General features: G+C 41.2%; 1 protein-coding gene across 3 annotated transcripts in view; it reads left to right on the top strand.

Moving 5' to 3' along the window:
* zzef1 (zinc finger, ZZ-type with EF hand domain 1) overlaps nt 1-12,770 on the top strand; it is a 285,136-nt gene that overhangs the window by 41,007 nt on the left and 231,359 nt on the right. For all 3 annotated transcript variants that reach the window (XM_041196874.1, XM_041196875.1, XM_041196876.1), the window contains exons 5-7: nt 3,261-3,460; nt 7,108-7,318; nt 7,491-7,607. In XM_041196874.1, coding sequence (XP_041052808.1) covers nt 3,261-3,460; nt 7,108-7,318; nt 7,491-7,607 — 528 coding nt within the window. The remainder of the gene's footprint in view (nt 1-3,260; nt 3,461-7,107; nt 7,319-7,490; nt 7,608-12,770) is intronic.

Raw genomic sequence — 12,770 nt, 5'->3', positions numbered from 1 at the left:
TCCGGGTTCCCACCTACCCCAACCTCGTAGTGATTTTACGCTGGGGCAGGCAAGACCTCGGACAGGAAGTCTGCTCTTGGGCCAATTTTTAGGCTGGCAAGCGGATTGAAGCTCCGCGGGGGAAACTGAAAATAAAGAAAGTTAGATTTGGGTGGGCAGGAAGGGCAGGGAGTGTGGGGGGTGTGTACCTCCATCAGAAGCCCCTTTCTGAGTGGGGGTGCTCTCCTCTTAAAGCTCCGTGACCTCCCTCCCCCTGGCCTATCCCCTGAGGCTCCAGGCACCCCCCTCGCAGCACTCCAGGTCTTTCCTACTCTCCCCGCCCTGGGACCCCTGACACTTACCTAGGTCTCCAATCAGATTGGCTGGCAGCTCTCCAAGGCAGGACTTCCTCCTGAGTGAATGGCAGAAGTCCCACCTACTGCCAATCAACACTTATTTGAGTGTAAAATGGCTGCAGAGCAGCCTGAGTTGGCCAGGATGTCCCCCTGCTGACTCTTCAGATGGCAGGGGCCAAGCCCCCTTCATCTTAAAAACTCAGGCCCATACCTGTTTTTTCCCCTTTATCTAGCCCACTAGTTATATCCTCAAAATCTACAATAATTGTCAAACCAGATTTTCCTTTCATGAAACCCTGTTGACTCTGTCTGATCATACTATGATTTTCCAAGAGCATTATTAAGACTTCCTTAATCGTTTCTGATATTTTCCTGATATCAGGCTAACTAGCTTTACTCTCTCCCTTCTTTCTTGAGTAGTGGTTTTACATTTTCTAATTTCCAATCCACTGAGACTGTTCTAGAATCTAAAGAATTTTGGAAAATCATAACCAGTGCATCCACGATCTCTGCAGTTACTCCTTTAGAATCCTAGGATTTAGGCCATCAGGTCCTGGAGATTTGTCAGCTTTTAGCCCCTGAAGTTTCTCCAATTTTTTTTTCTGATATTAATTACCTTAAGTTACTTATATCAGCCTGTAGTTATTCACTTTCTGATATGTAACTTGTGTCTTCTACTGTGAAGACAGACACAAAATATTTGTCCTCCTGTTGTACTTCACCTAACCCATTAGCATTACCTCTATTCCTCTCCCCCTCATATACATTTAGCACCCCCAGGGGTACTTGGGGCCAGATTATATTACATTGAATAGGTTGCATAGTTTCCTTATGACTTTTAGAACTGCAAAAGAGTAAATAATAAAACTGATCACTGACCAAAATATTGTTGTAATACCTTTAGCAGACATCAGAAACTCAACACTATTCTTGGCCCTGGTGACTTTGACATTTGGACCTGAATGTACATCCTGATCAGTTAAGTCCAAGATCTAAACAATCCAACCAAGGATAATTTTTAAGCTCACTTAGTTAAGATTGGAATGAACAAAATGAATGTCAGTGGAAATGTTGGGCAAGGAAAGCAAAACCTTTCCCAATGACCCTTAGCTGCTCCACAAATGCTAACTTGCAAAGTGCTATTGCAATATGCAAGTCTAGACATTGTGTGACAAAGCTGTTCAGCCACAGTCACAGCTCTGCCTGATCCTGTCACACTTATCTACATAATGAAGTTTCACATATAACAAGCCACACATTAAATTTGTACCATTGTAAGTTAACAATGTCTCTAGAGAGAGAAAAACGTCAAGCATCACACTTTCCTTGGGATCAAATAAGCAGTTTAAGCAAATTGATTTGCTGCAATGTGGATTAAAGATTCCACAAACTGATGAATTTGAGGGCTGCAATTTCAATCCCATTGTGACATTTCAACTTCCAAAGTGGTTCGTGCTGCCATTTTGCTTTCTGACGCAGCTGAATATGACCATTTAATGGATGGTCACCCCCATGAAAATGTTACAATTTTTCCTATAACCATTCCTAACTTCAGTGTCATTCAATGTTTCTTTTGCAGAGTCCAAACTTTTTTCGTTAACCTGAGATTCACTTTGCTTCCTTACTTGATTTTTTTCCTTGGCCTTACTCCCCATGTCATTGCTTTACAGTCAGACTCAATCACACATACGCCTTTGGCATATGTGTGCCCACATTATTTTATTATTTTTAGTCCTTTTTTTCGCTTTGCTTGTTCTTTTGTTCCCTAATCTGTAGGTAATTTCTGTTTTGTTTTGCTCATCACCATCTTCAGCACACAGGCACTTGTACGGAAGGTCACTGTGCTGTATAATTCTGTGTAACTCTGTGTTATATCTGGAATGAATTCTGGATAGGGTGGTGAATACATTTTTGTGTTCCTCACTATAGGAGGGAGAAGTTATATTTGGCAAAAGTACAACACAGATTTACCATAATGATATCAAGGGAGCAGAATTATAATGAAAGGCAAGAGCAGCTTGGGTTGTATTTGATTAAATTGAGAAGATTGAGGGGCTACTTGATAGATGGATAGATAAGATAAACGTTGACTTTTTAAATTGGTAAATACATTGATGTCAAGAGGCCATGCCATCATGTGGAGCACTAAGTTAAAAAGGGAGAGATCGGTCAGATCTTTTTCTTACAAATTATTTTTGGAATATGGAACACCTTCCCATAATGCATTTTGAAACACCCCTTTTAATTAAGATTGAAGAAGAATATAAAAGTGTTGAGGAGAAAACAAGAAAATAGGATTCATTTGGGAAGGCAATCGCAAATGTGCAAGATCAGTCCCTGAGAAGGGTCTGCTTTAGTGTAGATTGGAAGGGCCTAGTGGCCTCCTGTTTAGCTGTAACTTGTTTTTGTCGTATTGGTACTCTTATGGCTATCTTATCATCTTTATTGCACCATTCATCAGAGAAGGTTGGTAGAGTGTTGGGCTGTTCAATTCTATAACCTTTGAAGGATCCACACCCAAAATGTTAACTTGCCTGTTCCCTCCACAGATATTGACTGACCTGAATGTTTCAACATTTTGCTAATTTTGTTTGAGATCCAGTTTCTGCATTTTGTTTTTTTTATTAACCCATTGTCAAAAGATATTCGGAAGTGGTCCATGTTGATTCCTTTTTGTTTCTCTTGCTCTCTCACTCCTCCCTGCTCGTAGAAAAATATGACTCACTGAGATCGCGAGCATCTGGGCAAGTAGTCAAATTCTGGACTGACGAGAGAGGTGCAGGAAGAAGAAATAAAATGCTATCCTGCTACTGTGTGGTGTACATGCTTTGTTCACCAGTGTGCACCGTCTTGTACGTTTATTTTTGTCTCCTTTTTCAAAAACAAAATGGATAAGGAAGAATTAATTTGCTCTTTATTTTGTAGGTTGCGGTTAAAGCCTGATGTTGTACTGAAGCACCTATCAATAGCAGTGTCAGCTAGTGATCAAAGTTACATGCCACAGCAGGTGACTGTATCCTTGGGGAGGAACCCCAGCAACCTACAGGAAATCCGTGATGTCCGTATTCCTAGTAACATGACTGGATATGTCACTCTACTGGAAAATGCAAACATCAACCACCCAAGTAATTGTAGAGTTTTTGCTGTAGTTGAGATCAGGATATAAACTAAATGTCAGTTTAATCTTGCCTCACATTAAACAAAACAAACGGCTTGTAGCATTGGTCTAGATCAGATTTCCCTCATTGGTGTGGAATCTGAAGATGATTTAACGTGATTGGTGATGGAAACTACACGATTAAATTCTACATCATGTTTAGCTCATGCACGGAAATATATAGTGCAATTGTTTTTTTACAATACAGTTCCTTCGTTCTATTTTGACAAAGTTGCTCCAAATACAACTGTTGTAGCAGGAAGAAGAAAAGTAGCTACTTTGGAATTGATTATGATGTCTGGGCATTGACAGTTGAAACAAAATGTATGTTATTTAGTAACTGTACCATCCATCATTTCTGGTCTATCAATATGTGTAGACTTGTAAAATAGATGTGTTCTATACTGGAACTTGAGAAATCCTGTATTGTCATTTCAAAAGGGAATTGGATACTTGAGGGGAAAAAACCACATGGTTATGGGGAAAGAGCAAGGAATAGGACCAGTTGAATAGTTCTTCCAATTTGCTCGCACAAACACAATTATAGAATGGCCACCTGTGCTGTGCAATTCTATGATGCCTTTAGCATGACTATGCAACATACAAGATTAAGATCTTTTCTGTGTTTTTAAATGGATTGAAACCTCAACATGTTCAGCTTTATATATTTTGCATGTGAGTAAAGTTATTGCACAAGGCATGCACTTCCCGTGTACTGCCTTTCTAATGGAAGAATGCACATTAACATTTCCAAAGCTGACATTTTAAAATGCCAACCTTCCACCAGGATGGCTTGTTGATCATCTAACGAAATTTATTTATTCTTTCGTGGGATGCGGGTATTGCTGGCAAAGCCAGCATTTGTTGCCCATCTCTAATTGCATTTGCACTGAGTGGCTTCTGAGGCCATGATAGGGTGCAGTTAAGAGGCAACCATATTGTTTTTGGTCTGGTGTCACATACAGGCCCAGACCAGGTAAGGGTGGCTATAAGAGCAGGCCAGAAGCTGGGAATTCTGTGGAGAGAAACTCACCTCCTGACACCCCAAAGTCTGCCCACTATCTACAAGGCACAAGTCAGGAGTGTGATAGAATACCCTCCACTTGCTTGGATGAGTGCAGCTCCAACAACACTCAAGAAGCTCCACACCATCCAGGACAAGACAGCCTGCTGGTTGGCACCTCATCCACCACCTCCAACATCCACTCCCTCCACCACTGGCGCATAGTAGCAGCAGTGTGTACCATTTACAAGATGCTGCAACTCACCAAGGCCCCTTTGACAGCACCTTCCAAACCAGAGACCTCAATCACCTAGAAAAACAATGGCAATGATTGCATGGGAACACCACCACTTGCAAGTTCCCCTCCAAGCCATACACCATCCTGACTTGGAACTATATTGCTGTTCCTTCACTGTCACTGGGTCAAAATTCTGGAACTCCCTAAGAGCACTGTGGATGTACCTACACCACATGGACTGCAGTGGTTCAAAAAAGTGGTTCACCACCACCTTCTCAAGGGCAATTAGGGATGGTCAATAAAAATGCTGGCCCAACCAGCGATTCCCACATCCCGTGAAGAGAATGATAGTTTAATGTTACCATTACATTCAGTTCCAGATGTATTAATTTGAATTTAAATTCCACCAGCTGCTGTGGTGGGATTTGAACCCATGTCCTCAGAGCATTAGCCTGGGCCTCTAGATCACAAGTCCATTAACGTTACCAATATGCCATTGTCTCTCAGTATATTTTGAAAAACATTTTGACTATCATTTTTCTTTGTAACTGAATCTTCTAATGTCTAAAATTAGCCTGGGCTAGTATATCTTCAACTCAAAAGTTAAAAAGACTTTTTGACCACAGATGTACATTTTGAGCATGTGCAGTTTGTACAGTTTCCCAGCATGCTTTCTGTTGAAAGGTGATATGTGTGTCCCCCTCACCTTGTGAAGAGCATCTTTGCTATTTCGGAAATATTTTGAAAACCACTCTGGATTGAACATTCATTGTTTTATTTCAGAGACATCTATTTAAATTTGCTGTTTTTTTAACGCAGTGCTGAGACAAATTGTACCCATGAACAGCAGCACCCATGTTGGTGTCTTCTTTGAGATTTATAAAACTGATTTTTTTTAAGCAACTTGCTTAACTTTCATTCGTTAAAAGCTCTTCTGAACGGTTTTGGAGGCCTTTAAAATATTTTTTTGGTAGCTCTCAGGAACTTGAACAGTACATTTTGAGATAACATTTATTTATGGAAACATATGCTTATTAAAGATTGAATCATTATAGAATAGGTAAATGTGTGTTTTCTTTCCAAGCCAATATGGATCGCAGTATTAAGTGTCACCTGTTATTTTAGTGTCACATGACTTATTTAGCAAAGAGCAATACTTTTGTCATGAGAATTCAAACGTGTTACAATTCTGAGCTCTCTACGCAAGTTGATTAGACCTTAGTCGAATTCTTAAGTATATACTTTCTATACCTTTTTTCACCCCTTCGTGACAATTTGCATGTTTCCTAAGTTAGAGCTTTGATCATGTGTCATTCAGCACTTATTTAATTATATACTCTCCTTGAAGCTGTAACCATCTCTGTTTCTGACTGCCTTTCCTTGACTGCAAGAATCCCATCCCATTCCCTAACCTTCCAGGACACAGACAGATGCTCACTTTATGCAACACTTCAAGGCCTCCCTTTTAATGAATGAAAAGAAATAGCTTTTCTACCTGTTCTGTGTCTGCTGCTGAAGTTAATAACCCTTTCGCACCCATTACTTATTAACTTTTCTCATTAAACTGGTGGTTAAAACCATAGAATTGCTATATACTTTATATGTGGTTTAAGATGTTACAATTTAAGAATCAGATAGCAAAAGGCTAACATTACAACGTAAAGAGCAGTGTTGCATTAGTATACTTCGAGGCAGTATGATTTACCCCTTTCTTGGCGTATCAGTCAGCAAACTTAATGCACTAAAGGAGACATGTTCCACTTCCATAAGCCAGGGACACACCTCAGGAAATTGCACACCTCAGGAAATTGCACACCTCAGGAAATTGCACACCTCAGGAAATTGCACACCTCTAGGAGCACACATTAGGAAATACTCCTCCAGCCTATGAGTTTCTGTCCATTCATTTTAAGCACTAGAAAATTTATGCTTGAGTAGAGATTAACCATGGTGAAAGTAGTGGGTGTTGTATCTGATTATACATAATGCGATAGGGAGGAAATCATGGACATGAATATGGTGGGTGACTGAGCTCTAGAGATCATACACATTCCAGATTGTATACTCGCATTTATTATTCCTAAATGTTTGGCAAAACATGATCATGCCAAAAGTTCACAATGTTCATGTGCATGACAGATGACCTGAAGTCATCGCCATTAGTGTCTCTCCAGAATCCTGATCATTATAAGTAATTGCATAATCAGAATGAAAACTATTTTAATGTACAAAGTTATTAAGATTTCTTCATTCACCTATGCATTTTCATGATTAAGAACAAGTTAGGTAAAAAAAAAAGTTAACTTGGTTGTGCAAAGAAGGTGCAAGAGGGTAAAGGAGACAGTAGAGTAATTTTTGATCTTTTTCTAATAAGTTGTACAGATAAATATTAAACGGTGCCATGGTGATGGCTGCGACACGAGGATTCATGGACTTAAGACTATGGGATACCAGGTTGTGAAGAAACCTGGAGTGTCAGTATCTGATGCTTCTGCAATTTGGTACTTGACCTTACTAACAACATTGGTGACTGCTTCCATAGAAACAAACCCCGAACTGGCACAAAATGTCCTACGAATTACGCAGTAAGTAGTTCTAATTCCTACATTCAAAATATTTCCAATTGAGCCAGGGCTGGAGACTCTCAATCTCACACGATATATATTGATATATTGTAATTTATTTTTTTTTTTACTCAACTGTCAATTGGCACTAATAATACTGATTTCAGAATAGTTACTTGCTCTTTTTTTTCAGAAAAGCACTGCAGCATATGCCACCCCTGTCCCTCACCGCAGGATCCACACAGCTGCCCAGCTTCATGTCTTCTAATGTTCTAGAGAAAGTGGACAATTTCCTCATCCGGATTGCAGGGTAAATTTTGTGTTTGGATAGTCGAGGACTTGCTGTCCAAATGTGAAATGATGTTTAGACTTTGAGGGCAGTGCTAATGACTCCCATCAGTTTTGTAAACTTCCTCCAACTCTGCAACTCTTATGCATTCCTCCAATTCTGATCTCTTGTTCATTCTGATTCCCTTTGCCCCATCAACAGCAGCCATGCCTTGAACTTTAAAATTCCCTCCCTAAACCTCTTTGATAAATGCTTGAGTGATGCATCTTGGGCTGTTTTATTTTCTTAAAGGTGCTATAAAGATGCGGGTTGTGTGTATATTTGATTATTAATGCTTATATCTTAGCAATTAGCCCCAACAAGACTCTTTTTGTGACCTTCATTGTAGCAAATGCAGCAATTTCATCCTAAATCTGCCACAACACACACACTCTCTCTCTCTCTCTCTCTCTCTCTCGTGGTTTTAGTATTTGTCTGTTTTTTTTAAATAGCCTTCAGTGGACACACCATAGAAGATTTATGCAGAGACCTTATGACAGCTGAATGATGTTTGCAGTTAAAAACCCTCAGCAATGTGTTGCTGAGTTCATAAGCCTGGTGTTCAGTTCCTGGTCTGTTAGTTTCTGGTCAGGGTGGGTACAAAAATGTACCTCTGTCCCTGAATCAGAGAAGGAAAATTGACCAGGTTCTGGATTGCTATTCAAAAACTTACTGCTGGAAGAAGTCTATTTCTGTCAAAAACCTTGTATACTTGTGTAAAAGTCGAGTTTTTGAGATCAAACTTTTAGGCAAAAGATAGGGGATTAATTTATACGCAAGTAATATATTCGAGGGGTTGAAGTCATTCAATGTAGTTTCACATCAGGGTTGACGTAGCATGTGTGACGTAATCAGTGCCATTTTGGAGCAGCCTCTCCTGCTCCCCAAGGCACTCTCCCATTTGCCGCCTGCCGCTCCCTGCGCCCCGCCGCTCCCTGCGCCCCGCCGTTCCCTGCGCCCCGCCGCTCTCGCCGCTCCCCGGGCTCCCGACTCTCGCACTCGCCGATCCCATCTCAAAAACCCTTGCTTGGGAGAGGGGTGGCAAGGGGGGTAAGTAAGCGATAGGAGCTGCGAGCACAAGAGTTGGCCAGGGGAGCGGTGAGCAAGAGAGCCGGGGAGGGGAGCGGAGATGGTAGAAGGACAAGTAAAGAAACAAACAAAGGACCAGAGGAGGCATAAATGGAAACAGTAGCATTATTACTAACAGCTGCCATTCCGCAAAATGGGAACCATGGTTCTGAGCTGAAACTATTGAGCTCTGTGTTGAGTCTGGAAAGCTATAAAGTGCCTTATCGAAAGATGAGATACTGCTCTTTGATCTTCCATTGAGCCTTGTTAGAACAATGTAGGAGACCAAGGACAGAAAGATCAGAGTGGTTTGGAGGATGGAGAATTAAATAACAGTAAATGGAAGCTCAGGGGCACGAATGTGGATTAAACAGATGTTCCGTAAAGTGATGGTCTTATTTGTGTTTGGTCTCCCCAGTGAACAGCTTGTTGAGTTGAAAGAGGTACAAATAAATTATTGTTTCACCTGGAAGGAGTGCTTGTGGCCCGGGTGGGAAGGGCATTGGTAAAAGGACTGGTGTTACATTTCCGGTGCTTGCACAGTAAGTCGGAAAAGGGGGTGGATATTGGGGAGCAGAATAACCTGGGTGTCGCAGGGGGAAATGGTCCTTTTGAAATGCTGAGGAGGAGGGGGAGGTTGGTTTGGCTGTGGAATCATGCTAGAGGTGGTGGAAATGGTGAATAATGATCCATTGAATGTGAAAGTTGGCGGGAGAGGACAAGGAAAACCCTATCATGGTTCTGGGAGGGAGAGTAAGGGAGAGAAGAGAAGTAAGAGAAAAGGGATGGGCACAGTCAAGGGCCCTGTCCATCATGGTGCAGGGAGATCCTTGGTTAAGGAAAAAGGAAGCACGAGCATGGAAGGTTAGCATTGTCAAAACAGGTGTGATGGAATAAGGGAACAAGTGTAGTCAAGGTGGGAGTAAGTGGGCTTATAATGAATTTTATTTGACAGCCCGTCCCCAGAAATGGAGGTAGAGAATTGAGGAAGGGCAGAGTTGGAGATAAACTATTTGAAGGTGCCAGAAAGGTGGAAGTTGGAAATAAGTTGATGAAAGCTTCCAGCTCGTGAAAAGAGTAGGAAATAATACTGATACCATCAACAGTGTCCCAAAAAAGAGGTGAGGGTGGAGATCTGAATAGGACTGGAAGAAAGAATGTTCCACATATCCAAAGAAAATATGCTAAGAACCCTACAGGTTCCTATAGAAATGTCTTATACTTGGAGGAAGTGAGTGAAGTCAAAAGAAAAGTTGAAGTTGAGAACAAGCTGAGACAGACTGGGAGTGTGGTGTTTGGGCAGTGGCAGCTTCAGAGTAGTGGCGGAGGGCTCTCAGGCTCTTTGGAGATCTGAAGCGATTGGATGTGAGGTGATCCTCCTGACTCGCTCTGTATTTTAACATTTGTAGTTTCCTGTTCCTAGCCATCTCCTTTTCTGTATGGATTTCCAATCTCTCTACCCTCAACAACCCCTTCCTGTCCCATGGCAGCTTCCTTGCAAGCACTGGAAATGCACCCCCTTTCAGGCAAAACAGTGATTTACTTGTACCCCTTGCAATTTAGTATTTAGTATTTGCTACTCTCAACGTGGTCTCTTCTACACTGGGGAGATCAAACACAAATTGGGTACTCCCTTTGCAGAAGACCTCTGTTCAGTCTGCAAGTGTGACCCTGAGTTTCCAGCCTCCTGTCATTTTAATTATCCATCCCACTCCCAATCTGACTCAGCCTCCTACACTCTTCTAATGAAATTCAGTGGAAGCTTGAGGAATAACACCTCATCTTTTGATTAGGCACTTGCAGCCTTTGGGACTCAACATTGAGTTCAACAGTTTCAGAATGTAACCACTGCTCCCATTTGCTTCCAATCTTGGGACTGATTGCCCTTCAACCTCTCCCCCCAATCATGGGGCTGATCTTCCTGTCTAATAGATGGATATCCATTTACTGAATCAGGCAGCAGAAGACATTCTGAGAATCATGACTGTTTTATTGTTAAACTATAGTTCAGTACAAATACCAGTTTCCACTCTTGCCTTCTGGGTCCTTTCCCTGTCCAGAAGCAAAACCCCCCTCTACTAGGGAAAAACCCAGTCCTTAAGTACAGGTTACACCTGCCCTCAATTCCCTGAAGCTCATCCTGGTTTATTTTTAAAGGGACCTGCATTTCTAACATTGTCACTTTAGGACTCAACATTGAGTTCAACATTTCAGATCATAACCACTGCTCTCATTTTAAGTAAGTTGCAAGGAAGAAATAAATTTTTACAAATGGATATGGACAGGTTAGGTGAATGGGCCAAAATTTGGTCGATGGAGTTTAATGGATAAGTGTAAGGTTATCAATTTTGGTCGGAAGAATAAAAAGGCGACTTATTATTTAAATGGAGAGAAACTTCAGAATGCTTCAGTTCAGAGGGATCTGGGTGTCCTTGTGCATGAATCGCTGAAAGCTAGTACACAGGTACAGCAGGTAATAAGGAAGGCAAATTGAATTTTGGCATTTATTGCTAAAGGAATAGAGTATAAAAATAGGCAAGTGTTGTTGCAACTGTACAAGGCATTGGTGAGACCATACCTGGAGTACTGTGCACAGTTTTGGTCCCCTTACTTGAGGAAGGGTGTAGTTGCATTGGAGGTGGTTCAGAGGAGGCTCACTAGATTGATTCCACAGATGCGGGGCTTGTCTTATGAGGAAAGATTGAGCAGGTTAGGCCTATACTCACTAGAGTTTAGAAGGATGAGAGGAGATCTAATTGAGGTATATAAGATGCTAAAGGAGATAGACAAAGTAGATAAGTATCACCAACTTCAACACCTCTGTGTTCTTTTGTTCTTTTGTCTGTGACATCTTTTGATTATCTGCTCCTATCACTGCTTGCTTGTCCCTACAACCACACCCCCCCTCCACTTCTCTCTCCCCCCCCCCACCTTAAACCAGCTTATATTTCACCCCCTCCTAATATTCACTCAGTTCTGTTGAAGGGTCATGAGGACTTGAAACGTAACCTCTTTTCTGCCGATGCTGCCAGACCTGACTTTTTCCATGTAATTCTGTTTTTGCTTTGGATTTCCAGCATCCGCAGTTTTTTGTTTTTATATTAGAGAGGCCATAGTTTTAGGCTAAGGGATGGTAGATTTAAATCAGAGATGAGGAGGAATTACTTTTCTCAAAGGGTCATGAATCTGTGGAATTCACTACCTCAGCATGCAGTAAATGCCAGGACGCTGAATAAATTTAAGGAGATAGACAGATTTTAAATTAGTAACGGGGTTGAAAGGTTATGGGGAGAGGGCGGAAAATTGGAGTTGAGGCCGAAATGAGATCAGCCATAATCGTAATGAATGGCGGGGCAGGTTCAAGGAGTTGAATTGCCTACTCTTCCACTTTCTTATGTTATGTTCTTCAGGCAGCAATTCTCTTGTTGAAGATTCTGCCGTTGCTATTTTATACCATTTCTAGATGCATGTTTTGTTCCTTTACTTGCCCCATTACCATCATCTTGTGCCTTGCACTATCATCCTATTTGTTATTTAATCTCCGCTGCCTTCCATCTTATCTCAGGCTTTCCCTTAAGTCCTTTCCTCCCCTCCTCTGTTCCCTGCCTCATTGCTTTTTTAAAACCGGCACATCTTTAATTTTTTTCTGCTTCTGACGCACAGCCATTGACCTGGAACGTTAACTTTGTTTCTCTTGCCGCACATGTTGTTCTGTATTTCCAGTATTTTCCCCCCTTATCTATGTTTTACTATTGGGCTCACACCCAAAAAACAAGATATCCTGACACATTCAAAAACCAGTTTAATAGGAATGTGTAGCTGAGTGTTGTTTCAAAGAAGTAATGATGAGCTCGACCATTTCAAAATAAGTGGTTTCCTCTTTTCACTCATTTGACAAAATCTGGTGAAGAAAAATGAAATTGATTTAATATTTTTTGAGCTGGAGATGGATGTTAAACTTTGATTTCAGAATAACATATTTATTTGGAGCGTTCCAATTGTACATTTAAGTTAGCACTACATGACAACCTAGCCACCCCATATAGCAGTTTGACTTTCGCTTTAGTTCATGTATTA

This window comes from Carcharodon carcharias, chromosome 10 (assembly GCF_017639515.1).
Source record: "Carcharodon carcharias isolate sCarCar2 chromosome 10, sCarCar2.pri, whole genome shotgun sequence".
NCBI classification, from domain to species: domain Eukaryota; kingdom Metazoa; phylum Chordata; class Chondrichthyes; order Lamniformes; family Lamnidae; genus Carcharodon; species Carcharodon carcharias.
The sequence above is the reverse complement of the archived record's forward strand: the minus strand, read 5'-3'. Positions and strand labels throughout refer to the sequence as shown.